The sequence below is a fragment of the Ascaphus truei genome, chromosome 9 (assembly GCF_040206685.1).
Source record: "Ascaphus truei isolate aAscTru1 chromosome 9, aAscTru1.hap1, whole genome shotgun sequence".
In the NCBI taxonomy this organism is placed as follows: Eukaryota; Metazoa; Chordata; class Amphibia; order Anura; family Ascaphidae; genus Ascaphus; species Ascaphus truei.
The window spans coordinates 31,749,880-31,776,553 of record NC_134491.1 but is presented as its reverse complement, the minus strand read 5'-3'; the positions used below and the strand labels follow the sequence as shown (position 1 = coordinate 31,776,553).

The 26,674-nt window shown below is 46.3% G+C and overlaps 1 protein-coding gene across 3 annotated transcripts in view; it reads right to left on the bottom strand.

Moving 5' to 3' along the window:
* Positions 1-26,674, bottom strand: part of MIDEAS (mitotic deacetylase associated SANT domain protein) — a 91,044-nt gene that overhangs the window by 15,936 nt on the left and 48,434 nt on the right. For all 3 annotated transcript variants that reach the window (XR_012803851.1, XM_075614288.1, XM_075614287.1), the window contains exons 2-3: positions 5,009-6,609; positions 297-569 (exon numbers count right to left, since the gene is read on the bottom strand). Coding sequence is in view for 2 of the 3 variants with exons in the window: in XM_075614288.1 (XP_075470403.1) it covers positions 297-569; positions 5,009-6,424 (1,689 nt within the window). In the remaining variant the exon portion in view is untranslated. The remainder of the gene's footprint in view (positions 1-296; positions 570-5,008; positions 6,610-26,674) is intronic.

The following is a 26,674-nucleotide window of genomic DNA, read 5'->3' as shown; positions in this document are numbered from 1 at the left end:
GTCATCTAGTTGAAGACAATATAAATGTGTAATCACAATTATATTTTAGCCTTCGTGAAGCACAAAAAAAAAAAAAAATAAAAAAAAGAAGAAGAACAGGAGAAACAGGAGATGAGATCAAAGGGTTTGTGGAGTTGTCCCCTTGATTTCTTCTGCCACTTAGACTCACTGGCAGTGTTGAGCCAATATAAACCCTGCTTGTTGGCAGCCTCCGGCCAGCAAAATTACCAATTGGTTAACCCAAAATAAGGCGGCAGTGCCCCTGTGCCTGCCCCCCCAGTGATTCTGTGCCTCACCTTTGCTGGAGGTTCGGAGTTATTCGTCTGCCCAGCTCTGTGCCTTGTGACGATCACAGATGGTTTAGGTGATGAGTCTCTGTCAGGGGTTGCCGTCCTCCTCTCTTCTCCCTTCTCTTTCCCCATTTCCATTTTCACCGGTACCGACACTGGCATAACGAGGGGTCTGAGATCACCGCCCCCCCGCGCTCTCTTGCTGGAGGGGGCTCCAGCAAAGTCTATGTTGCTTTTTGATGCCTGGTTCCTCTTCTTATCTCCTTGGGCGTCTCCATCCTGCAGACACAAGCATGGCATAAAGGAGAAGGATAGACTTTTATGGTGTGAGGAGGGGGTTTAGTACACAATTCCAGTACTTTATGTACAAACCATTACGGCCCATATTTACTAAGCACTGCTATTCCATATTATACATTCCGGCAGCCTGTATGGCCCATTCAAATGGGAAATAGCAGGACTGTGCCTTCAGTTTACAGCAACTCCTTTATATGAATCTAACTGGGTTAAATAATTATTTACAGTTAAAGCAGAAAAGGATAACCCCTTCACTGCCGGAAGGGCCTGCAATACACAGCACAGGTATTGTGGATGCCAGTAGAAAGTTTGCCAGATGTGCCATTATATTTTACTGGACAACTTCCACATGCATCCGGGAGCACATCCCCTCCACGTGTTCCCACTGCAAACACAATGAGAACAGCGAGTGTATGCTGCATCATATAACTGTGCAATGAGAACAGCGAGTGTATGCATCATATAACTGTGCAATGAGAGCAGCGAGTGTGTGCTGCATCATATAACTGTGCGATGAGAGCAGCGAGTGTGTGCTGCATCATATAACTGCGCAATGAGAGCAGCGAGTGTGTGCTGCATCATATAACTGTGCAATGAGAACAGTGAGTGTGTGCTGCATCATATAACTGCGCAATGAGAACAGCGAGTGTGTGCTGCATCATATAACTGCGCAATGAGAACAGCGAGTGTGTGCTGCATCATATAACTGTGCGATGAGAGCAGCGAGTGTGTGCTGCATCATATAACTGTGCAATGAGAGCAGCGAGTGTGTGCTGCATCATATAACTGGGCGATGAGAGCAGCGAGTGTGTGCTGCATCATATAACTGTGCGATGAGAGCAGCGAGTGTGTGCTGCATCATATAACTGTGCGATGAGAGCAGCGAGTGTGTGCTGCATCATATAACTGTGCAATGAGAGCAGCGAGTGTGTGCTGCATCATATAACTGTGCAATGAGAGCAGCGAGTGTGTGCTGCATCATATAACTGTGCAATGAGAACAGCGAGTGTGTGCTGCATCATATAACTGTGCAATAAGAACAGCGAGTGTGTGCTGCATCATATAACTGCGCAATAAGAACAGCGAGTGTATGCTGCATCATATAACTGCGCAATGAGAACAGCGAGTGTGTGCTGCATCATATAACTGTGCAATGAGAACAGCGAGTGTGTGCTGCATCATATAACTGTGCAATGAGAGCAGCGAGTGTATGCTGCATCATATAACTGTGCAATAAAAGGGGTATGCTGCACTCAATAAAAAAATATACATACAGTTTTACCGGTGCTGCTGGTTCAAGGATTACCTGTCAGGTATATTCCATGGCAATACTAAGGAAAAGGATCCAACGCTCTACGGTTTTCTAAATAAAGCTAATTTATTGTGCCACACAACGTTTCGACCAATAGGTCTTTCTCAAGTGACTAGGCATGAAACAACTGAGGATAAGCCCAGTATATATACCCCCAACCAAAGACAATACAACAGGTGAAAACAGGTAAAAAAATCACCCCAGCTGACCCCAATCCGTCTCCCCTGATTAGTCCGATCAACATGCTTATTCCTTTCAGTTCGTGAGAGCTCAGTTCCAGTTTTGCGTGTCAGTGACATCATCTCAGCTCCTGATTGGACTCCTTTGTGTCCCTTGTCTTCTGCGCATGTGTTATCAGAGCTTGCGTTCCAGTGTCCTCTTCTTCCGCGTTCCGGCTAAATCTGACGTCATCTGCCCCATCAGGATTGGTCCTCCTCCTCTCGCGATGATTTGGGGGCTGCTCACGCATCCTGTGAGTTAGTAAGCCTTCCCTCGTCTGTGCTTTGCGTCCCGGATATGCAGTAGCAATGAGAGGAATAAACCTCAGTGTGTGGCGCTACTAGCCCAGTAGACACGCGTGCATCCACATTAACCCTTGATGTACCGGAGTCCTGAGTATAAAGCAGAAAGCTGTAGCTGTAGCAAATGAAGCCCATAAGCAATCACATAGGTATAGGGAAAAGCTGGCCACGGCGATCATGAGGTCCCCCGACGGAAACCAGCAGACCCCCGCAATGCCAGACCAAATCCCCTAGTGATGGACAATAACGCAGCATACAGTTCAATGATTGGGGTACTCACAAAATCAACCGCTGGTGAATCGAAGACATCCACAGCAGCAGCGTGCATCCACTGGTAAGTGCAGGATGAGGAAAAGGGGAAACTGAGAGCACAGCAAAAAGCGTGGAACTGGCGGCCAATAGAAAAAATAACAAAAACTTTATTGAAACATGCCTAGTTTAAAAAGAGAAACCTCTAACGCGTTTCTCGCCAAGGGCGCTTTATCAAACCGGATATGCATCCTGCGTCCACACATGACGTCACAGAGGAGGACCAATCCTGATGGGGCAGATGACGTCAGATTTAGCCGGAACGCGGAAGAAGAGAACGCTGGAACGCAAGCACTGATAACACATGCGCAGAAGACAAGGGACACAAAGGAGTCCAATCAGGAGCTGAGATGTCACTGACACGCAAAACCGGAACTGAGCTCTCACGAACTGAAAGGAATAAGCATGTTGATCGGACTAATCAGGGGAGACGGATTGGGGTCAGCTGGGGTGATTTTTTTTACCTGTTGTATTGTCTTTGGTTGGGGGTATATATACTGGGCTTATCCTCAGTTGTTTCATGCCTAGTCACTTGAGAAAGACCTATTGGTCGAAAAGTTGTGTGGCACAATAAATTAGCTTTATTTAGAAAGCTGTAGAGCGTTGGATCCTTCTTTTCCTTAGCATCTATAACTGTGCAATGAGAACAGCGAGTGTGTGCTGCATCATATAACTGCGCAATAATAACAGCGAGTGTGTGCTGCATCATATAACTGTGCAATGAGAACAGCGAGTGTGTGCTGCATCATATAACTGCGCAATAATAACAGCGAGTGTGTGCTGCATCATATAACTGTGCAATGAGAACAGCGAGTGTGTGCTGCATCATATAACTGCGCAATAAGAACAGCGAGTGTGTGCTGCATCATATAACTGTGCAATGAGAACAGCGAGTGTGTGCTGCATCATATAACTGCGCAATAAGAACAGCGAGTGTGTGCTGCATCATATAACTGTGCAATGAGAACAGCGAGTGTATGCTGCATCATATAACTGTGCAATGAGAACAGCGAGTGTGTGCTGCATCATATAACTGCGCAATAAGAACAGCGAGTGTATGCTGCATCATATAACTGCAATGAGAACAGCCAGTGTATGCTGCATCATATAACTGTGCAATGAGAACAGCGAGTGTGTGCTGCATCATATAACTGCGTAATAAGAACAGCGAGTGTGTGCTGCATCATATAACTGCGCAATAAGAACAGCGAGTGTGTGCTGCATCATAACTGGAGGCTCAAGGTTCTCCAATCTAATGGAGATAAGTTTTACATTATTTTGCTTATTGCTTTATTCTGCTAGTCAGCTGTTCACAGACATAATAAACACAGACGGACATAATAAACACAGAGCCCTCTAAATTATAACTAGCTGTTTTGGTTACTTTTCTAGTGTATTGTTTTACCACTAGATGAAGCCCCTTACTTTTTTAGTTGCTCCAATAGTTGACTATTGAACCGTTTTTTTTTATTTATATATATATACACACACACACACACACACACACACACACACACACACACACACATTGAATCAACATCAGTTTCAGTATTAAAAAAAAAAAAAAAAAAAAATTCAGCTTAGTGTAACTATGTGAAAGCCACGATAAGAGACGCAGCAGCAGTGTATCTGCACGTCTTCAACAGGTCTCCAAACTCGCTTCATTTATTCGCCCTATTAGAATGTCGTGGTTAAGCTGCAGATGAGGATTCTGGGTAGTGACATGCCACTGTATTACACAGCTAAGCCTGGGACAAGAAAGTACAGAGTCAGTGGAGCTACTCTGGAGATGCAGCTGTTTCGGCCTCTTAGATTCAGGAGTTTGAGCCTGACCACTGAGTCAGTATTTGTTGTGTTGAGAAATGCTCCCATGTGCAGCAGTAATTTTACATCGCAGGTGCATCATGCAAGGAAATGTCAGTTATGAGGCACTCCCACTGACACAGGTATCGGTCATGCACTCACCGGGTTATAATCACGCTGTTAGCGGAGCGGAGAGGGACAAAAATGGGGTTTCACATAAATGTTGTACCAAAATGGCCTGCCTAAAACCAAAGTTCACAAGACCATATTTAAATGTAACATCACCTGTGTGAATTAAACTTTTCAAATAATGGTTTCCCTGTTTTTAGGGCACCCGTGCGAATTAATCAACATGTTATATATTTATGGCAAAAGTAATAAGGCCACTGAGCAGGTAAGGGTAGAGAGCTCTGCACAGATACTATTGGGAACCCGACTTCTAGGGTTGAAAAATATCCCTATTCCTGGCTCCTTACCTTGGTATTCTGGAGAGATGCCAGTTCTACGGCCTTCTGTGCCAGGGTTACCAAATTGGCTTCCTGGGATGTGCGCCGCTTTCGACGTGTTGTCTGGATCACTCCCCCAGTGATGGCCCCACCTGCAACAGGTTCATTTGTTCTCACCATACTCTGCTCAGACTCCGCCTGCAACTCCCCTGCTCTACCATTGTGAGGCAGTGGCGCCCTATCTAGTTCAGGGGGATTGCCATAGTGGCTCTCTTGAGAAGCCATCTGGGCATCCCTTTGCATATGGTGGTACCTATTGTAGCACTCCTGGACTTCTGCTTGATGTTGCATTGAGTGCACATATTGCTGTTGCGTGTAAGGATTATTGACCAGTCCTTCTCCAGCTTTAAAGGCCTGGTTGCCCCCTGGAGGTACCGGTGGGAGCCCTTCCTTGGAAAGTCTGCGTGACCGCCTTGGCAAAGGGATCTGAGTTTTGGGCAGCACAGTCTGCTGTTTCTGTTCTGCAAGAGCTTTCATGAATTCCTCCGTAGGGGGAGCGTGCTGGAACTGGCTCAATATGTGCATCTTATGCTGTGCGGCCCCATGCGACTGGGACATAGGACCTGCTTGCTGCATGCCATAGGCTGCCTGTTGCTGCTGCTGCTGCGATGGATAGAAGTTCTCGAACAGTTGCATCTGCGGGAGAGCCGTCTGCTGCTTCTGTTGGGCGGCATATGTAGCATTTGATGGAGCCTCTGGGAAAACATGGAACAGTTCTGAAAGAGCCTGTTTAGGGCCTTGGTGTCCAAATGCCATCTGAAAAGACTGCAAAGACAGATGTTGATTCTGCTGTTGCTGCTGCTGCTGCTGTTGTTGCTGAGCTTGCAAAATAGAGTTTAAATGGGCCTGCTGCCGGGCAAGTGTATGCTGCTCCAGCTGGGCCTTCTGCGACATCATTTGCTGGAGAGCATCCCCATACAGGTCTAGTTGAGACACCCCCACCCCTTTGTCCTGGCTTCTCTTGAGTGTCTCATGATGATTGTAATAAGTTGGCATTACTGCGGCATGCATTCCTTTCTGGCTGATGTTGTAACTTGCTGCATTACGTGTCCACATGCCCGCCGGGTGTGCCTGCCAGCTGGCATCATTCCTTTCTGGCAAGTTCCACTTACCGGGGACCGGCTGCTGGTTCAACCTCATAGCATCAGCCCGGTCCTGGGTGTACATAACCGTATTCAGTATACTGTTGGAAGCAGCAGAAGTAAAAACCTCTGACTTGGAAAACTCGGAAGCCTGGGAGATTGGCAACCGAACCCCAGACCCATGAAAATGCTGCTCTTTCAGCTGTGGCTCTTTGTTCGCCACCGGAAGGTCTTGTTCGTTGAAAAATGAAATCCTTTTTCCCGTCCTTTTATTCGAAGCCTTCTGCTGAGGCTGCTGATTCATGGTAGTGGACTCATGCAAACCTGGAGATTTCTCCACTGCAAACAAACTCAATAAATAAATCGCTGAAGAAAATCGTTACAGATGCCTGGGGAAGGACGAAAATGTACACACTGTTCTTTTCGCCACGTAGGAATCAAAAAGGTTTTAATGCCTCCTCCATCTGAAACGTTCTTGGATAGGAGTTTCTGGAAGACACAATAAGATCATAAAATCAGAGATTGCCCAAATTACGCGTATACCAAGCACTCGAAGTGTCAGATAATCATGCACAGCCATATCTTACTTGGAATAATAATAAACTTTATTTCATACAGCGCTTTTCTCCCCAAAAACGCGTCCCAAATACAGCGTAGTGCGCGGTGCGTACGCTGTGTCATCGTTTACAGAGTCAGTGTCTTTACTCACTGACGCTCCACCAGCCTGGTGTATAGAACAGGATCTGAATCTTAGCACTTAAAGGTGAAGTCCCATGTTGGACTACAAAATACCAATAGTCAATAAACCTGGGTGTTGACAGCCTTATGTATTCGTTAATGCCTTTTGTAATGCGGTACTCCTCGCAAAGTGCTTCACTTTAATTTAACTTTATTTAGCTTAAGAAACGTAAAAGTCTCAAGTTTCCACCTATAACATACACTGACTTTTATAAAAAAAATAAAATGATACTTTGCTGTGTATTACAGCAGGGGTGCGCAAACTTGGAGGCGCTGGATTTTTCTGGGTGGAGCACGGTGGTTGCAGAGGCCCCACGCTCTTCCACGAGGCATTTAAATTAAATGCCGGGCAACCGTGCGAGGCCTCTGCAACTTAATTTACCAGGATTCAGCCGGCTTCTGGTCACGTCGTCATGACAACGCGTCAAATGCCGCTGCATCATGGTAAAGCGCGTTAAATTACATCATGTGACCCGTGGCATCATTTGACACCGTGACACTGGAGGGGGAGGGGGGCGCGAGCACTGGGTCAGACACACAGGTAGGACGCAGCAAAAAAACTTTGCGCACCCCTGCATTACAGGCGCCTCTGGCACTGAAGGGATCGTCACCTGAAAATAACCGTATTGCAAGAAAATAAATGAATGCCAAGTATGACCACGTGTCCCACAGGCTAAAGCAGCTTCTTTGAGAACAGAGACCCCAAAATAACATCCCAAGCTTGCACATCACAGCTGCAAACCCTATTGCCTGCAACCGACGTACCAATAATCCTAGCAAACCCCAGCAAAGGAAATTCCTGCAGTGAAAGAAGGAAACTCCTGCTGGTTAATACAGTGGTATAAAGGGAAGCAGAGGGACACAGGACTATATAGGTCTAGGAGAACCGTTGCAGGTTAAAATCCCTCTTGATCCTGCTATATTTACCTTGGCCAAACCGATTGAAAACACGAACCCATCACTTAGCGGACTAACCTCCCACATTTTAACAGCAGCCAGATGCATGATCTCTGCCGCCTGGAAGAAACACTTTACCCTTTGAGGAACACAGTCCTCCCAAGATAAAGGAAGGGATATTAATGGAGAGGCTTATAGCTTTACGGAGACACTACATAGGTCTTCATACAGTATGGGATCCACAGAGAAATGGACAGAACCAGAAATCCCTCCAGGTTTGAGGGAAAGGTATAGCGGTCCAGAAAGGACTTTTTTTTTTTTAAATAACCAATTAGACCAGGAGTGGCCAACACCAGTCCTCAAGGGCCACCAAGAGGTCAGGTTTTGAGGACATCCCTGCTTCAGCACAGGTGGATCAATCAGTGGCTCAGTCTTTGACTGAGCCCCCAGCGCTGAAGCAGGCATATCTTGAAAACCTGACCTGTTGGTGGCCCTTGAAGGACTGAGTTTGAGACCCCTGACTTAAATAAACTAACAGTTTTTCTAATGTTGTATAGAATTGCTAACATTTTCATTTGATGTTTAATAAGCTTTAAGAATTATTAAATTAAAAACGTGGCAGGATAACTGTGGTTTTTGAGAAAGACATCCACCAACACCAGGTTATTCCCCCCTCAAGAAACCCCGCTCCCAGCAGAACCCCAGGGTTCCACGGAAACACACGTGGCAAACCAATTCTGTGGCACAAAAAGCTTGCGACATATCTAGATATGGGAGGAATGCTGCATTAATTAAAACAGATATCTGGGCCAAGTAAAAAACGTACAATACAATGACAGCTACATGTTTTTTGATATACTGAAAACTTTGAGGAATGGACGGAGATAAATGTGACTGGAATTAAAAGGCAGTTTCTGAAAGAAAGATTGTTTTGAACTGTCCAACTTTTCCTTCGGCTTCCATAGAGGCGGCCGGAATAAATGTCCAAGCGGACCCGGTGCTCAGACACAACTTGCTCAGTCAGCAATATGAATGAGAAATATGAAATCCAGGACCACCTTACCAGAGGAAACGTGTAATGTATGTATAGATAACACCTTATGGGAAGAATAAGGCCTGGTGGTGTCTCACCGTATATATAAAGAAAAACGGCACGATAGAAATATCCTATAATAAGGAAATTAGAATTGGTCACATAGCTCAAGGTGGTTTCATTTGTCAGAATGGCAGCGACATAATGTTAATTTTATTGTATTACCGATGCGGGACCCATAGCGTGTTAATCAAACCACCATGCCAGCAGTCCAAGCAGGGGTGATGCCCACCCATTCACTCATAAATCAAATAGTCCGTGTTCTCCTGTATGCTAATTCAGCGAGTCTGCAGATCATAGATCAGTAGCAGCTAGTTTATGTTATGGGGAGAAGTTATTTGGGCATATATCGCTAGTTCCACCTCAGGTACAGTAGTATCACATATTGCGCCCCAACCAATGTATCCATTCGGCAAATCTTAGACCTAGAATTGCTTAATAGTAAATATGTCTTTCTTAGGGGGGAACAATTGGTAAAACTTCCCCCCGGGCCCAAAAATACCTACTTACTCCTCCTCTGGGCTACCGAACATGCATTAGCTCTGTAGCAGTCATAGGGGCCTGTGTGCGATCCACTTCACATTATGCAAGTTCTCTTCCTGGCAGCAAAGCGGATTTGTGAAGAACTAACCTAGGACACTTTGCTTATTATAATACATGGACAATTAAGGCACAAGGATGCAGAACATTTTGTACTTAGAATTGTTTAGTTTCTATGGCGACCACACCAAAAAAAAAAGTGCATTTATATTTTCTAAAGTTTGACTTACTGACATGATAGTGCATTGTGCAGGCATTGTGTGTGTGTGTGTGTGTGAGACACACCTTCTGAGAGATTGTCTCTTTTATATATTTCCAGTCCCCACTCCCTTGTTGGACTCTCATACCTACCCTGATGCCAGGATTTTTGATCATGGTCACCCACTATGGAGTGTTTTAAGCCCTAGATTATCCCGTTGAGATAATACATCTTGTGTGTGTGTCTTTTTTTAGAGTCTTCATTTTTTTAAAATAAATGTCAACACAGATAAACGCTTTGTGGCACGTGTTTTTCTTTAAATAGATTCTTGTGGGTGTGCTTCATCCTCCCAGAAGCTGCGGGACGGTCACGGTATTATATATCCTTTTACATTTCCCAATCAATGGACTTTTATTCATGGACATTTACACCTTTCACTGTACTGTATTATTTTTGCATCTAATTGGTTCATTCACATGTGCATTAACACCTATGTTTATGCCTCATTTTATATTTAAATTTTTTTATAAACTTTTGTAATTTTTGTATTCACATTCTACTTTGATTCTTATTGTTTCACTTTATGGTATATTTTTTTTGTATTAGAAAGCGCTAATTTTTTTGAGACACACACACACACACACACAGGTAGTTGTCCAGTGGACCTTCAAACTGCATCAATGTACGTCTGCTACCTAATCATATGCATTGTGATACCAAGTAATGGCAAATGTTTGAACACAGCTTTGCAATATTTTATAGGTCAACCCAGCACCAAAAGAATGAATACAATAGTTATGATAATAAATACAAGTGATGTAAATAGAGGCTGTTTTATGCCCACGCAGACATGAGGTTTTACAAATCATCAGAGTTAGATTTCCATATGTGTACTTAGGTTATTGGTCAACAAACGATCCGACCAAAGGATTTCCTCCTGCTAGGTCGCCCGGTCGCAATTCCCAAACCCGTTACCCATCTCTTCAAATGTTAGTTCTAAATGGGTCGAGAACATGTTACATAGTGGAGCGCTTTCACTTTAAGAGCAACTCCAATGAATATGGCTAGATGGAAGCTTTGTACAGGGGAGGAGAGTATTCTCTGCCTGAACACACGAGACACACACGGGGGTACATTGTAGCTCAGTAACAAAGCAGAACACAGCACTGTGATTATTGAAGCCAGCTTGCCCTGTTTATTATGGTATCTGGGGATACGTGATGTTTAGCTGAAAAATGTATCACATTTGTACTCTCGTCCCGATACAGGTCCATGTCACTGGAACAGGAGATTACACGTGTTAACGCGTATAGTCACAGCCTTGATTTACAAACGCACTACGTATATAGATCTTCGGGTTTGTCTCGATGGGAGATCTTTCCTAACCAACACCCTCTTTAGACAACGGGGTGAGCCGGTTTGGCAGCAAGAAGTGCTTGTACAATCCTCTCTTACGCGTCCTTATAATCTGGGTCAGGGAGCGCAGTCACATCCGGCACCTCGCTGCTCTGGGAGAGATGAATCCCGGACAGCTGGATAGCCAGAATGGCGGCATTCATTACCAATTATTAATGGAACACCAGAATGCCAATAGCTTGCATATTTCATTCAAGCACATGGGAAAGTCATTAAAAAATAATAATAATAATAATAATAATAATAATATAAGGTACCTTTTGCTTCCATGTATTATTTAACACAGTCATCCTATGTAGAAGCATATACTGAGGTTGCATTAAATGAAAGCACTCAGCCATGTAACAAGTTCTCTTATTTTTAGCAAATGTTTTATATTTCATGTGACAGCAAACGTAGGTTCCCAACACACAAGCTGTACCCTACTGTAAGCCTGAACCAAGCCACACACCTGATATCACCCATGCAGCCTGCCATCTCTTCCCCTGTAAATGCTGTTAACCTTCTGATTTAATACTGACTAACCTTAAAACTCACCCCACAAGTTAAGCATCCCAACAGCCTGCACTCATGGTTACTGTCCAATACTCAGCCACTCCTATCACCCACTGTGGCCAAGCACTGCCATACACAGCACTTATTCCCTCACCTACTGTCTCTGTAAGTCTCCCACCATACCTCTTAGATTGTAAGCTCTTCGGGGCAGGGATTTCCTTTCCTATTGTCTGATTTTGCTGCACTTATTGTATCATTTATTTCCCTGTAGTGTATTCTTTGTGAAGCGCTGAGTACACTTTTGGCGCTATATAAATAAAGACATACAATACAATACAAACAAATCACGGAATTAACAGTATGTTCTGCTGTTATTAATACATACTGGGAAATAGGGAACAGCTTTTTTAATGTGCTTTGACCAAGGTTCTGTTATAGAGCTGTTAGGAAATCATTACGCTCCTGCAGAACAGAGTTAAAGGCTTTCAGTTCAAGGGGTAACGTAACTGCCTTTGCAGTGGGTGAAATTGGGTTTGAATCTCCGTGTGACAAACTGAAGTTAGTAACTATGTGCAACATTGAAATGGAGATCTTGCATGCGGCTCTGCAATCTAGACAAGCAAAGCATTATTCTTATTTCCTAATGGGGTCAGGATGGGAGAGAGAAACATAAAGCTGGAACTGGTAGGGACAGGAAGCACAGTGTAGAAATGCAGTAGCACAAATATTTACAAATATCAACAAGGCACAAAGAAAAACAATGATATTACATTAAACATCCATCAAAATGATTAGTTAAAAAAAACGTTCTGGTATATTATTAGCAATAAACAAAACACAAAGCAATAGCTGAGCAAATACATGCAGCCTTAATGAACTGCAGATAACCTCATATCACCACCAGTGGAATTAGTCAGAAGAATAAAATCTTTGATGCTAAATGCTTCTAATATGCAACGTGTTAACTAGACCTTACAGCACTGAAGTGGTTAAACCCAGTCCTTCCGCAATTGGAGCTGTGCGGTTATTTAGGGAACTGGAAAGGCCTTCTCTATACAGAAGGGCTAAGCACGTAAAAAGCCAAGTGAGTGGCACAGAGTTAAAGTTATACAGGAAATCGTGCTTACAGCGGCTACATACTGCAACCATATGAAGCAACAAGCACTATCACAGTGTGAGATGTCAGGTCAACGTAGTATCCTTAGGCCCGGGCCATGGTGCCTTCACCCGCACGGAGGCGTGCGGAGGCTGGGAAGTGACCCGCGTGAAGCTGGTGCTTTCTCTGGCCATGGTGGACGGGCCGTGGGGGGCGTGCCTAAGGGTGTCACGGAGCTGGTTCGCCCTCATTGGGTGAACCGCTCATGTGACCGGCCTGTCGTGCCAAGAAATCAGTTTCAACTGATTTCTTTCGCCCGCACGCACCTCCATGCCGCATGGACGCGATCACTGCCTTAAGGCAGTCTGATCGCTCAGCCTGCGGACACTGCGGACACGTCCGCACGGTCTGCAGCACCATGGCCCCAGCCTTAGGCCTCGCTCAAACAGGCCGCGTTGCGACATGCGTGCGCGTGTTCGTCACTCTGAGTCTAGTGGATGACAGTTGTCACACTAGAAACTGCTTGTGGAGGCAAACTACTGGGTTGACGCTGCAACATTTTGCCGCCACAACCCAAATTGAAATTTGGGTCTGCAGTCGCGTCACGTGAGCTGGTTCAGCCAATAAAAGCGAACCAGCTCTGTGACGTGTTCGTCACGCCCGCGCCACGCCCCCAAACGCCGCGACCCAACTCTTGCAGTTTGAGCACAGATTGCTGGGCTGCGAGAGCGCGCGGCAGAGGCACGTACGCAAGCACGCGGCCATAGCAGCCAGTCTGAGCTCGGCCTTAGATTGCACCAAATCAGCATATGTGCAAGGATACAGATACAGGTGTAGCCTGTACTACCGGCAACATTCATAACGCATTGTATCACAGCAGATTCAGATTTAACATAGGATTCCATGCTAGTGCAGGCAAAGTATACTATAAGTGAATTACAATATACCACAGAGAGAGAAAAGCGTGAGTAAAGTAAAGGGAGGAATGGCTGAAGCACGTTTGCCTTCGTTACTCCTGCACTCCATCTCCGATATACAGATGTAGCCAAGGTTATTGCTAGCGCGCTGCAGCGGGACATGCACAACGCACCAGCGAGAGAGGCAGCCATTGTTTTAAACCAGTCGCGCGAGAAGGGGCTGGAGCTACTGCGCTGTTTGTTTTACCTGCGGGACCACGACGGCAGATTGCAGCAGGTTTGGCGACATCTTTAAAGTTGAACGTGTTCAACTTAAAAACGACGTCTAAAAAAGTGAAACTTTGCTTCTAGAGGGGACATGGGCCTATCTGGCAACGACAAGGTGCTGATCTGCAATGGTGAATAGCCTTTCATTTAAAAAAAAAACAAAGAATACAAAAGAGTCGTGGATGCTGTTATTTCTTACTCCCAGTGATCATGTCCCGGCGGCAACAGAGAAACGCCTGCAATGTTAAAGAGCTCTTTTACAGACAACTTAAGACGATAAAAACAAACAAAAAACTGTAGCCCCCACACAAAATCACCAGACCTGGCGCTGATCTGCAAGGAACAAAGAAGGAGCTGTGGGAGGCAGGAAGCGGCATATCTTTAGCAACACCATGCAACAGTTCTACATCTAGTTTGGATGGTGGGGAAGGAAAAAGGAGCACGTTCAAATGTTTGCCACACAAACACATTCTCTTGACATGAACTAGAAGGTGTTGTGTGGGTGGGTGGGCGCTTTCAATAAACTATGTTATCCGACACAGTGTGTCAGGCTGACCTAGAGTAGAGAATACTTCCACTTTCATACAACCCTTCGCTAGCCATTGAATGCATGATGAAAGAACAGTGCACGGTCGCAGTGTTCTAGAGTCACATAAGAAGCTATTGGAAAATGTACGAAAGAAAGAATCCCGGCAACACACTCAAAGCAAACAATTACTTTCTAGAAAAAATGAAAAGTGCTTGTTCCAGCTCGTCACCTTTAAATGCATTATGGTGGGATAAACGTGTATATAAAAATGACAATTACTGCTCAAATCAACGATATATTACACATGCCATCACTCCCCTTTGACAATAAAACTATAAAGTCTATCAAAGTTCTGCAACATGTTCTTCAAAACAGAGACTCTCCCTTTCTTCTCTCTTAGCAAAGTATAAATGCAGGCCTATTCGCAGGCCAGGAAGGCATATTGCCTAAGGCAGTGTTTTGTTTTTTGTTTTTAAACCTTTTTTTGATTAAGGAACCCAATAATTATATTGTGAAGTTTTGAGGATCCCCAACCCTCTCTAATAGCGTGTCTGATATCAGATGCATTGTAAGAAACCCCAACCCTCTCTAATAGGATCAGATGCATTGTTAGGAACCCCGACACTCTAATGGCGTGTCTGAGATCAAAAATTATTTTGTATTTGGTACAATTTTCAAATGACCAGAAAATTGCAGGGAACCCTTATGGGATGCCCGTGGGAACCCCTGTTAAAAAAATACTGGCCTAAGCACTAAAAACTCAAGTTGCAGATTACTTTGACACACAGTTCCCCAAACCCCCCTTGTTGGCTGCCTCCTCCAGACAAAGAGAAGTGTTTGTACTTTCCAGAAAATCGGAACCATTGTATACGATTATGGAAGTTCTACTGCCGGATTTCAATCAAACTAATCCCTGGGGGTCTAAGAGGGAAAGATCCAAAGAGCTCCCTGGGATCTTCGGCATTTGTTGGCACAAACAGGCTAAAATCCAAGTCACCGGCCACAAGTGGATCCCCAAAGGATGGAGGGATAGTCCACAAAGTCATTAAAAAGGTTCTTTAGGGACAGTATCTCTGTCCTGCACTCTGCTCATCTGTTATCACTACTAAAGGCTGATTCTGTACAGGTTCGGAATTTTTTTAATATCTTCTATGTATAAATATAAATATTGATGACCAGGGCTAAGTGTAAGTACGGTTTATCTCCAAATGATGAAGTGGTCTGCAATGTGAACCTTTGAGAACTCCTGGTGTAAGTGGTATGGTGAGAGACAGACAACATATGAACAAATGCAATTGCTACTAAATATACAGATGTAAGAGGGTGAAAGAGCAGTAGGGATTTGGCACTAAATAGGCACAGGTAAACGTCATGTCCATGTTGAAGGTTTTTCGGAGACTCAAAAAATAAAAATCGTATTCCTTGCGCTCACAATGCTGTGTAAAACCAAGACGTCCAAAATCAAAAGTGACACTGACACAGAATTAAACAGGGTGATAATATCACCAGGGGGGCGGAGCGGGCGGGACTGTGTGGGCTCTGTGGAACCATGGTTAAAAGGCAGAGAAAGTGAAACAAATTCAGAGCCTGCAAACAGCGTGCAAACTAAAAGGAACGTGCAGAAATGAAACAAGGTCTGGCTAGCTGCTCCAGCACAGAACAGTTTCATTTTGAAGAGGGTTGATGTTATTATTGCTCTTCTGTTTCCAAGTTGAGAACTGTTTGTGGCTGTTGCCATCAACACTACAAATCACTGCTTGTGCCAAATGAACGATAGCAGACTAAGAGGAGGAGAGAGACAAGTTGCTCTTATCTTCTCTCTGTGCGGATCACCCCAGAACTCCAGTCCCAATTAGTAGCATATCATGGGTTTGATAAAAAGAACATGACACAGGCATAGAACACCTTGTTCAGCGCGGTACATGGCCGGGCCAAACATGCCAACTGCAAAATGAAACAACATTCTACAACATGCGCGGCCTGGGTACTGAAAGAAGTTATGGCGACACACAAACCTTCCACCGTACAGACCGGTCTCAAAACCTACCCTGCCCCATAATCACACAGCATACAGTACTTCCACTGCAACCAAGGATTCTGGGTAATAACATGCAAATGAGCACTATTAGTGTCTCTCTTTTTGCTACTTATCCACTTTACCATGGACCCCTTTAAATCTGTGCCTGCTGTTTTAAACAGTTTTTACAGCTTAGCCTAGGGCAAGGCAGTGCACAGCAAGCGACAGCTGGGTGTGAGCAGGGCTGCTGGCCTCTGGCGCCTTATTTGCACACGTTAACTTTTTCCCTGAAACTTTAAACTGCTGAAGGATTTCAGAGGGAAGGTTGCGACTTGCATGAAAAAGTTAAATAAATGGCAGTTTTGGAGGAAATGATCTGTGAGCCGCCCATGTGGAACTGGGCTTTACTTTTGCTGCGAGACAAACCCTGCAGTGGAATGTTGCACTAAGAAGCGAATCGTGATACAAAGAGAGACACGCTCCTCAGTTTCTATCTGCTGCGAGTCTGCTAAAAAATATACACATTTACACAGACCTTTGTGTTATATTCAAACATGTTTAAGTAATTATGTTAAACAGCAAGTCTGTGCAAATGCTTCATCCCCATCTCGGGTTCATCACAACAACTTGTAGGCTGGTGGAAGGCAATTTTAGATAATAAGAAGGGAAATATCTCAGAGCCACAAGGAGATTGTGTACTATAAAGATTTCAACACTCATTTTACACGGGCGCGTCAGAGATAATTTTTAAGCTGCTTGCGTCCCATCCAGGCAGGAACGAAGTTCTTCCGACTTGACACAAACGCAGTGACGCAAGGCAGTGCTCCCATCTGCTTCCCCACCGCTGCCCCACAGATGTGGCCTGCTCTGAGCCGGAGAAACCTCTGTGGGGGGTCCCATTCAGCAGGACAGACCCCCTGCGCGGTGGCAGCCGCAGTTTGACCGTCTCCGGAACCGCAGAATTTTGCTTTTCTTCCTGCGGCTCCGGGAACATCGATTCTCGCTACATCTGTATGCTCAGCAGAACAATAAGCTCAGGCACAAGCAGAAATACTAAAATCAGCCACTCTCTCCAAATTGCATTTGGAGTTAATTTTTTCCCTGTAATCATGCAGCCTCTTCTAGTGTCAAACCTGCTTTCATTTTCTTCAAATTTGGTGTAGGTGGCGATACCTTTAAGCAGACTAATATTCGAGTCCGTCATAGACAAAATTATACTGTACAGAGCTTTTGAAACCTCCCAGGTTGTATGTATGTATATATGTATGCATGTATGTCTTTAGGTATATAGCCAGGGTATGTGGGTGTGTGGCACACCGAAAAAATGCAAATAAATGCGATATTTGCGCACAATGCCGGAGCGCCTGGTTGTATGTATGCATGTATGTCTTTAGTTATATAGCGCCATTAATGTACATAGCGCGTCACAGTAGTAATACACGTGACAATCATATACATAACAAATAACAGATCATGGGAATAAGTGCTTCAGACATAAAAGTAACATAAAAGGAGTCCCTGCTCCGAAGAGATCAGATGCACTGTAAGGAACCCCAACCCTCTCTAATAGCGTGTCTGAGATCAGGTGCACTGAAAGGAACCCCAACCCTCTCTAATAGCGCGTCTGAGATCAGGTGCATTGTAAGGAACCCCAACCCTCTCTAATAGCGCGTCTGAGATCAGGTGCATTGTAAGGAACCCCAACCCTCTCTAATAGCGCGTCTGAGATCAGGTGCATTGTAAATTCATCTGTATTTGGTACAATTTTCAAATGATCTTAAAATTATGGGGAACCCTTTAGGGGTGGCCCAGGGCATCCCTGTTGAAAAACACTGCTCTAAAAAAAAGGTATCACAATGCCCAAAGAATCTGCATTTCTCCAGGACCAACACGGCGGCTACTCTGAACATTCATTTTTTTCAGAAATTCCTAAAGATAGCGGAGTTTTGTGATTTTGCTTTCTTTTAAACTTCTGTAGATTAGAAGGCGATCTATGGTGGACATTTCGATTAATCTTACCGGGGTGTTTTAGGAATGGCCCATGGTAAGAATGTACTAAAAACAACACTTCGAGTGGGACATTAAAAAAAAAAAATTAAATTACGTTTTCAATTTAAATGTTAAAAGCTGAAACCGGTAAACTATGAATTCAACCCTGTAGAATTCAGAGGGATTTTTAATTCACGGTGTTGCCGGGTCCTCTGGCAATAGGTTAATAACAATGTAAGGAGAGTACTATGTAGGACATTCTTTGCTGGCTGCACAGTGAGAGAGTGAAGTCAGGACTTGCAATACATTGCAGGCCTAGGAGACAGAAAAGGACTTCATGAAGCAGTCTCACCGGTTTATTGTATTTACATAGAAAGAAAGCAGAGGGTCTCCAGAGCTGAACTTTATTTCAACTCACAGCACCCCCCCACCCCCTCCCCACAATACAACAGGAAATACCTGCTGGAATCTATATTTTGGAGTAAGGTGCACTGCAGATACACAATATCCATATGAGAGAAGGAGAAGAGAGAAGAAGAAGAAGAAGAGAGAGAATTTCCCTCAGTGGGAGTCGACCCATGCTCTGTAAATATGGAGGGACCACCTCAGTCTGCTGGAGAGAATATAAAGTGCACGTGCTGAATGCAAATCCACTTGTGCAAACATATGCTGAATAACCCCTAACAGGGCAGTGCAGTCTCAGCAATACCGAACCTCCCCAGGGGATAACAGTGATGAACCGTGAACTAAGGTTGAAAAATCTGTAAGGCGTCGAGTGTGTGAGAAATAGATTTAAATAGATTGTATCTACAACATATTCATGGTGCAAGAAAAGGGCAAAACTGTGATGGCGTCTCTCAGATTATAGGTGGTTAACACCCTGTCTTGGTCTCAGTGTACAAGTATTAGTGAGCATTAGGGGTCGTCTGGCTCTGCTCCAGACTTAGAGCTGGTCACACTCAGTGTCACAGTGTGTGACGTCAGAGTAACCCAATGTGCATTTCATCCAATTAGGACTTCTTCAGGGATGGACATCCCGCGGGGGTTTTCAACCTCCATGAAGTACCTGTAGCCCCGTCTCTAGTAATTCAAAAAGTAGGGGGTCCCCTGTGCTGAAATGTATGTATGTCTTTATTTATATATCAAAAAAGGAGAAGGTTCCAGGGCACTGCGGATTTCAAAAGAATTTATTGAACAGGCACAACGTTGCAACCACCAAGCGTGGTCTCTCAAGTGAAGATATATTTTTTATTTTTTTTATTTATATATCGCCATTAATGTACATCGCACGTCACAGTAGGAATAAAAGTGACAATCATATAAATAATAAATAATACAAATAACAGATCATGGGAATAAAGCCATCAGACATAAAAGTAACATTGTGGAAGAGTCCCTGCTCCGAGGAGCTTACGATCTAATTGTTAGCGAGAACGTACAGAGACAGTAGGAGGGCGTTCTGGTAAGTGCGTCTGCAGGGGCCAAGCTTTATGCATCATGTGTATAGTATTAGCCACAGAACTACTCATATGCTTCGTTAAGCAGGTGTGTTTTAAGGTGGATAGAGAGGGTGCTAGTTGGGTATTGAGGGGGAGGGCATTCCAGAGGTGCGGGGCAGTCAATGAGAAAGGTTTAAGGCGGGAGAGGGCTTTAGATACAAAGGGGGTAGAGAGAAAATGTGGTTCAGCTCCAAAGAGCCTCTGCTTCCTTTCTATGTAAAAAAAAAGGCGAGACGGCTCTTTTAAGTCCTTTTCTGCCTCATGGACCCGCAATGTATCATCTGAGATCTGACTCCAAAACACTGTTCATGGTCCCAAGGCTCAGCAAAGTATCCGGCTGCTCCTCCTCTTACCGTGCACCCCAAAACTGGAACAGTCTAACGGAGACTCACACCGCTGCCACCAGTCTAAATTCTTTTAAAACTAAAGCTGTCTCACATTTTAATCTGGTCTGTAACTGCTACATACGCCTAAAATGTATATTATCTTTAACTGTGCATACAAAGTCCTGTATATACTGTCACTGTATTTGTAACCATGTATTATTTGTCATCATAACTCTGTGCCCAGAACATACTTGAAAACGAGAGGTAACTCAATGTATTACTTCCTGGTAAAACCTTTAATAAATAAAATTGCAAGCCCTGACTTAACCCTCTGACAGTGCAGACGATAAAAAGCAACAAGAAGCCGCGACGGATTAAACAGGGGCGGCCTTAGGGCAAGGCGGTACCCTTTGGCCCTGCGCACACGGCTAAAGAACATAACCATTCATCAGAAATTCCTTTTCCTTGCTAAACTTACCTGGACTGGTAGTAAATAGATCAGGGGTTAGCAAACTCCAGTCCTCAAGTGCCTCCAACAGGTCAGGTTTTCAGGAAATCCCTTGCTCAGTCTTAGGCTACGCTTATAGTGCCGGCGACATCAGGCTGCGGTCGCTGGAAAAATCAAAATCGAGATGACTTCCAGTGATCGCGACCAAGCCATCGCTCCGCGCTTACTATAAGCGCACGCAATGGCGGAAATGCATTTGTTGTGACGCGACGTCGCTGGCATATAAGCGCAGCCTTAGACAGCCATCTGTGCTGAAGCAGGGATATCCTGAAAACCTGACCTGTTAGTAGCCCTTGACTACCCATGTCTGGTCTTGCAAATACAAAAGGAAATCACACCCATGTAGAAATTCTTGGAAGCCGCCACACACACACACACACACACACACACGGGTAATGTTTGGCTGCATCTAGTGCTATTTTTACTCTGTTCAGTGGGAGTCAGCGGTTTTAATTGTTGTTAGAAACAAAACACGTTTTAGCTATGTGTTACATACACAGCACTTGTTTAGATTGCACATTACAATTTTTCTGAGATAAAAACCTAAATATTTTCCACTTCAAAAGTAGCAAAACTACATTCCCCTTTTTTTTCCTCTCATATTTTAATATGTAAAGCATGTGACAATGTATAATTCTACATTCTTACTTAAGCTGGCAATCGTTTGGTGCTCCTGTTATAAATCTGCAAAAAGAATCCTGATTGTGTAACTAACATAATAGCCGTCTCTCAGTTTCAAATCAATCCTTCAGTCAGTGTAACTCAGCAGCTACAATGTATCCTTACATTTTTGCAGCTCAAACTACTGGGAACATTGGCAACAAATTATCACAAACGGGAATGTGTTGCAAAGATCTTGCACTGTTTGGGAGGTGGGCTAAGGCAGGGGTGCGCAAACTTTTCAGTTCGCACTGCCCTGTTTGTGCTCCCCCCCCCCCCCTGCTCGGGTCCTCCCTCCTTACCTGCTCCCAGTGGCGTCACGACATTATGTGACGTCGCGTTGCCATCTGTGGTCATGGCGACGCATCGCCGAAGAAGAGCAGGTAAGAAGTTGCAGAGGACTCACGCCTCCTCTGGCATTTAATTTAAATGCCTTGGGGCAGAGCGCAGAGCCTCTGCAACTGCCGTGCCCCCCCCCCCCCCCCCCCGGTTTGCGCACCCTTAGGCCAAGGCCTGCTATAGAAATCAAAGGATGCTTTGAAACTAATTAAAAATGTCATGAAGAAAAAAAAATGTTTTCTTTTTTATTCAATAGGTCACTATTATCCAATGCCACAGAACAGATGATTAGATAGATAGATATCATGTTTTGCTGCTTTAATATAGACTCTCCAATAAATGAACCCATGGAATACTACTTCAGTATGTTTTGTAATTGATAATCTGCGTTCTCTGTCTTTTTACACTTAACTATATTTTAGTTTCCAGATGTATATCAAGCTGTAGAGCTTTATGTATGAAGTGTACAGTGGAGCAATTCTGGGGCAAAAATAACTTGCTATACTCTAAATCAGGCATGTCAAACATGCGGCCCGCGGGCCGCATGCGGCCCCCAATGGATATTTTTGCGGCCCGCTCACAACCAGCGCGGCGGGGGTCGTGTGTGTCGGCGAGCGCGTGGGCGGCGGTAAAAAGTTTTGGCCGCGGGAGAAGCGAGCGCGGGTGTTGGGGAAGCGAGTAGCACGGGCGGAAGTAAAATCTGTCCTGCAGGGGCTGGAGGCGTACGGTGGCCGGGTGCAGTCAATCTGCACTCATGCCATGTGTGGGAGGACACGGGGGCGGAGTCAAAACCCCTGCGGAGAGACTGCATTCTCCTTGAAGCCTGGTAAACCAGAGAGATCATGGCCGCCCCCCTCCATGAGGTGCAGAGAGTTCAGCAGTTCAGTGGAGATCCCACGGACAGGGGTATGTCTTCACAGCAGCCCCCCTCCCCCCTGTCAAATCTCTGTGTGAGCTGCACGTGCAGAAGGAGATCTGTGTGTGTGTGTGTGTGTGTGTGTGTGTGTGTGTGTGTGTGTGTGTGTGTGTGTGTGTGTGTCTGTGTGTCTGTGTGTGTGTGTGTGTCTGTGTGTCTGTGTGTGTGTGTGTGTGTGTGTGTGTGTGTCTGTGTGTCTGTGTGTCTGTGTGTGTGTGTGTGTCTGTGTGTCTGTGTGTGTGTGTGTGTCTGTGTGTCTGTGTGTCTGTGTGTCTGTGTGTCTGTGTGTCTGTGTGTCTGTGTGTCTGTGTGTCTGTGTGTCTGTGTGTCTGTGTGTCTGTGTGTCTGTGTGTCTGTGTGTCTGTGTGTGTGTGTGTGTGTGTGTCTGTGTGTCTGTGTGTCTGAGTGTCTGAGTGTGTGTGTGTGTGTGTGTGTGTGTGTGTGTGTGTGTGTGTCTGAGTGTGTGTGTGTGTGTGTGTGTGTGTGCCTGAGAGAGAGAGAGAGTGTCAGGGAGAGGGAGAGAGAGAGAGTGCCTGTATCCCTGTGCCCCTGCCCCTGTGCCCCTGTCCCCCTGTCCCCCTGTCCCTGTGCTGCTGTCCCTGTGCCCCTGTCCCTGTGCCTCTGTCCCTCTGTCTCTCTGTCCCTTTGTCCCTGTCCCTCTGTCCCTCTGTCCCTCTGTCTCTGTCCCTGTGCCTTTGTCCCTCTGTCCCCCTGTGCCTGTGTCCGTGTCCCTGTGTTCCTGTGTCCCCCTGTCCCTGTGTCCGTGTCCCTCTGTCCCTCTGTCCCTGTCTCCCTCTGTGCCTGTGTGCCTGTGTCCCTCTGTCCCTGTGTCTGTGTCCCTGTGTGCCTGTGTCCCTGTCCCTGTGCCTGTGTCCCTGCGCCTGTGTCCCTGCCCCTGTGTCCCTGTCCCTGTGTCCCTGTCCCCTATGTCCCTGTGCCTGTGTCCCTGTCCCCTGTGTCCCTGTCCCCTGTGTCCCTGTCCCCTGTGTCCCTGTGTCCCTGCCCCTGTGTCCCTGCGTCCCTGTGCCCCTTTCCCTGTGCCCCTGTCCCTGTGCCCCTGTGCCTCTGCCCCTGTGTCACTGTGCCACTGTGTCCCTGTGCCTCTGCCCCTGTGTCCCTGTGTCCCTGTGTGCCTCTGCCCCTGTGTCCCTGTGCCCCTGTCCCCCTGTCCCTGTGCTGCTGTCCCTGTGCTGCTGTCCCTGTGCTGCTGTCCCTGTGCCCCTGTCCCTGTGCCCCTGTCCCTCTGTCCCTGTGCCCCTGTCCCTGTCCCTCTGTCCCTCTGTCCCTCTGTCCCTCTGTCCCTGTGCCTTTGTCCCTCTGTCCCTCTGTGCCCCTGTGCCTGTGTCCGTGTCCCTGTGTTCCTGTCCCTGTCCCTGAGTCCCTGTCCCTGTGTCCCCCTGTCCCTGTGTCCGTGTCCCTCTGTCCCTGTCTCCCTGTCTCCCTCTGTCCCTGTGCCTGTGTGCCTCTGTCCCTCTGTCCCTGTGTCCCTGTGTGCCTGTGTCCCTGTGCCTGTGTCCCTGCCCCTGTGTACCTGCCCCTGTGTCCCTGTCCCCCTGTCCCCCTGTGCCCCTTGTCCCTGTGCCCCTGTGCCTGTGTGCCTGTGTCCCTGTGTCCCTGCCCCTGTGCCCCTGTGTCCCTGTCCCCTGTGTCCCTGTCCCCTGTGTCCCTGCCCCTGTGTCCCTGCCCCTGTGTCCCTGCCCCTGTGTCCATGCCCCTGTGTCCCTGCCCCTGTGTCCCTGCCCCTGTGTCCCTGCCCCTGTGTCCCTGCGCCTCTGTGCCTCTGTCCCTGTGCCCCTTTGCCCCTTTGCCTCTGTCCCTGTGCCCCTTTGCCTCTGTCCCTGTGCCCTTGTGTCCCTGTGCCTCTGCCCCTGTGCCTGTGTCACTGTGCCACTGTGTCCCTGTGCCTCTGCCCCTGTGTCCCTGTGTGCCTCTGCCCCTGTGTCCCTGTCCCTGTGTCCCTGTGCCCCTGTGTCCCTGTGCCTCTGCCCCTGTGCCTGTGTCACTGTGCCACTGTGTCCCTGCCACTGTGTCCCTGTGCCTCTGCCCCTGTGCCTGTGTCACTGTGCCACTGTGTGCCTCTGCCACTGTGTCCCTGTGCCTCTGCCCCTGTGTCCCTGTGTGCCTCTGCCCCTGTGTCCCTGTGTCCCTGTGCCTCTGCCCCTGTGTCCCTGTCCCTGTCCCCCTGTCCCCCTGTCCCTGTGTCCCTGTGTCCCTGTCCCTGTGTCCCTGTGTCCCTGTGTCCCTGTGTCCCTGTGTCCCTGTGCCCCTGTGCCCCTGTGTCCGTGCCCCTGTGTCCGTGTCCCTGTGCCCCTGTGCCCCTGTGTCCCTGTCCCCTGTGCCTCTGTCACTGTGCCTCTGTCACTGTGTCTCTGTCCCTGTGTCCCTGTCCCTGTGTCCCTGTGCCTGTGTCACTGTGCCTGTGCCCCTGTGCCTGTGCCCCTGTGCCTGTATCCCTGTCCCTGTGCCTCTCTCTCCCTCTCTCTCTCTCTCTCTCTCTCTCTCTCTCTCTCTCTCCCTCTCTCTCCCTCTCTCTCCCTCTCTCTCCCTCTCTCTCCCTCTCTCTCCCTCTCTCTCCCTCTCTCTCCCTCTCTCTCTGCCTCTCTCTCTCTGCGCCTCTCTCTCTCTCTCTCTGCGCCTCTCTCTCTCTCTGCGCCTCTCTCTGCGCCTCTCTCTGCGCCTCTCTCTGCGCCTCTCTCTGCGCCTCTCTCTGCGCCTCTCTCTCTGCCTCTCTCTCTCTCTGCCTCTCTCTCTCTCTGCCTCTCTCTCTCTCTGCCTCTCTCTCTCTCTGCCTCTCTCTCTCTCTGCCTCTCTCTCTCTCTGCGCCTCTCTCTCTGCGCCTCTCTCTCTGCGCCTCTCTCTCTCTGCGCCTCTCTCTCTCTGCGCCTCTCTCTCTGCGCCTCTCTCTCTGCGCCTCTCTCTCTGCGCCTCTCTGTCTGTCGTTTTTATCTTAACTGCCCTATACCTACACCGAAATAACCTATTCTGCTTTCTTCCGGATCTGACTCAAGTTTCACGCGGGGGACATCGGAAGACAGGTAGGAAACACCTCCCCTGCAGTATAGTACCTTGAGGGACTGCGGATCAGGTACGATTCCAGGCGGGATTGCTGCTTTGGAAATCAAGAGGGGCATCCTGACACTGGTTAATGGGTTCAGAAGTCATTCACATCTGGCTTTTTTAGTTTTTATTTTCCCTGTTCTACATTTTTTAGTTTTTATTTTCGTTTTGTGAGACACACACACACACACACACACACACACACACACACACACACACACACACACACACACACACACACACACACACACACACACACACACACACACACACACACACACACACACACACACACACACAACACTTTTCGAAATAAACCTACGTTTCTATGAAAATGTAAGTTTGTTTTTTTTTGCGGCCCACCTAGACTTAAACCTTGTTTATTTGGCCCTTGTTAGCATTTGAGTTTGACATGCTTGCTCTAAATAGAAAAGGAAAAAATTGGAATTAAACAACTAGCATTTTTGGCACAACTTGTGACTACACTGATACATTGGTGGTTATTCATTATACTGGGAAAGTTCCAATAGGGGCACGTTCGCACTAAAACTCCCATTGAAGGCAATGTTAGTTTTGCAGTTTAATTTGGTGCTCCCATGCGTTTAATTACATGTGCCTCCTCTCCACCATTCTGTTCATTTCCTGACCTAAATGATGCATCATCACATGAATTAAAATGAATGGACGTACAAGGAAAAGACTCAGCAGCTTAGCTGTGCACGGCACATTCAGTGTAACTCAGCAGCTACAATGTATTCTGATATCATCAAGATAACATTATCTATTGTTACAGTTTACAGCTCAAACTGCTAGGAATATTAGCAACAAATGATCATCAGTGACAGAAAAGTGTTGCAAATATCTTGCACTGTTGGGAAGTGTGCTAAAACCTACTACAGAAATCAAAGGATCCTCAGTATTTTTAAAAAAAAAAAAACTTCTTTAAAATTTTCATTAAGAGTTAAATTATACTGTATATAAAAAAATGTATTTAAAAAAAAAAAAACCCACGTAAGATATTGCATGAACTGTTCCTTTAAAGAGGCAACGAAAACT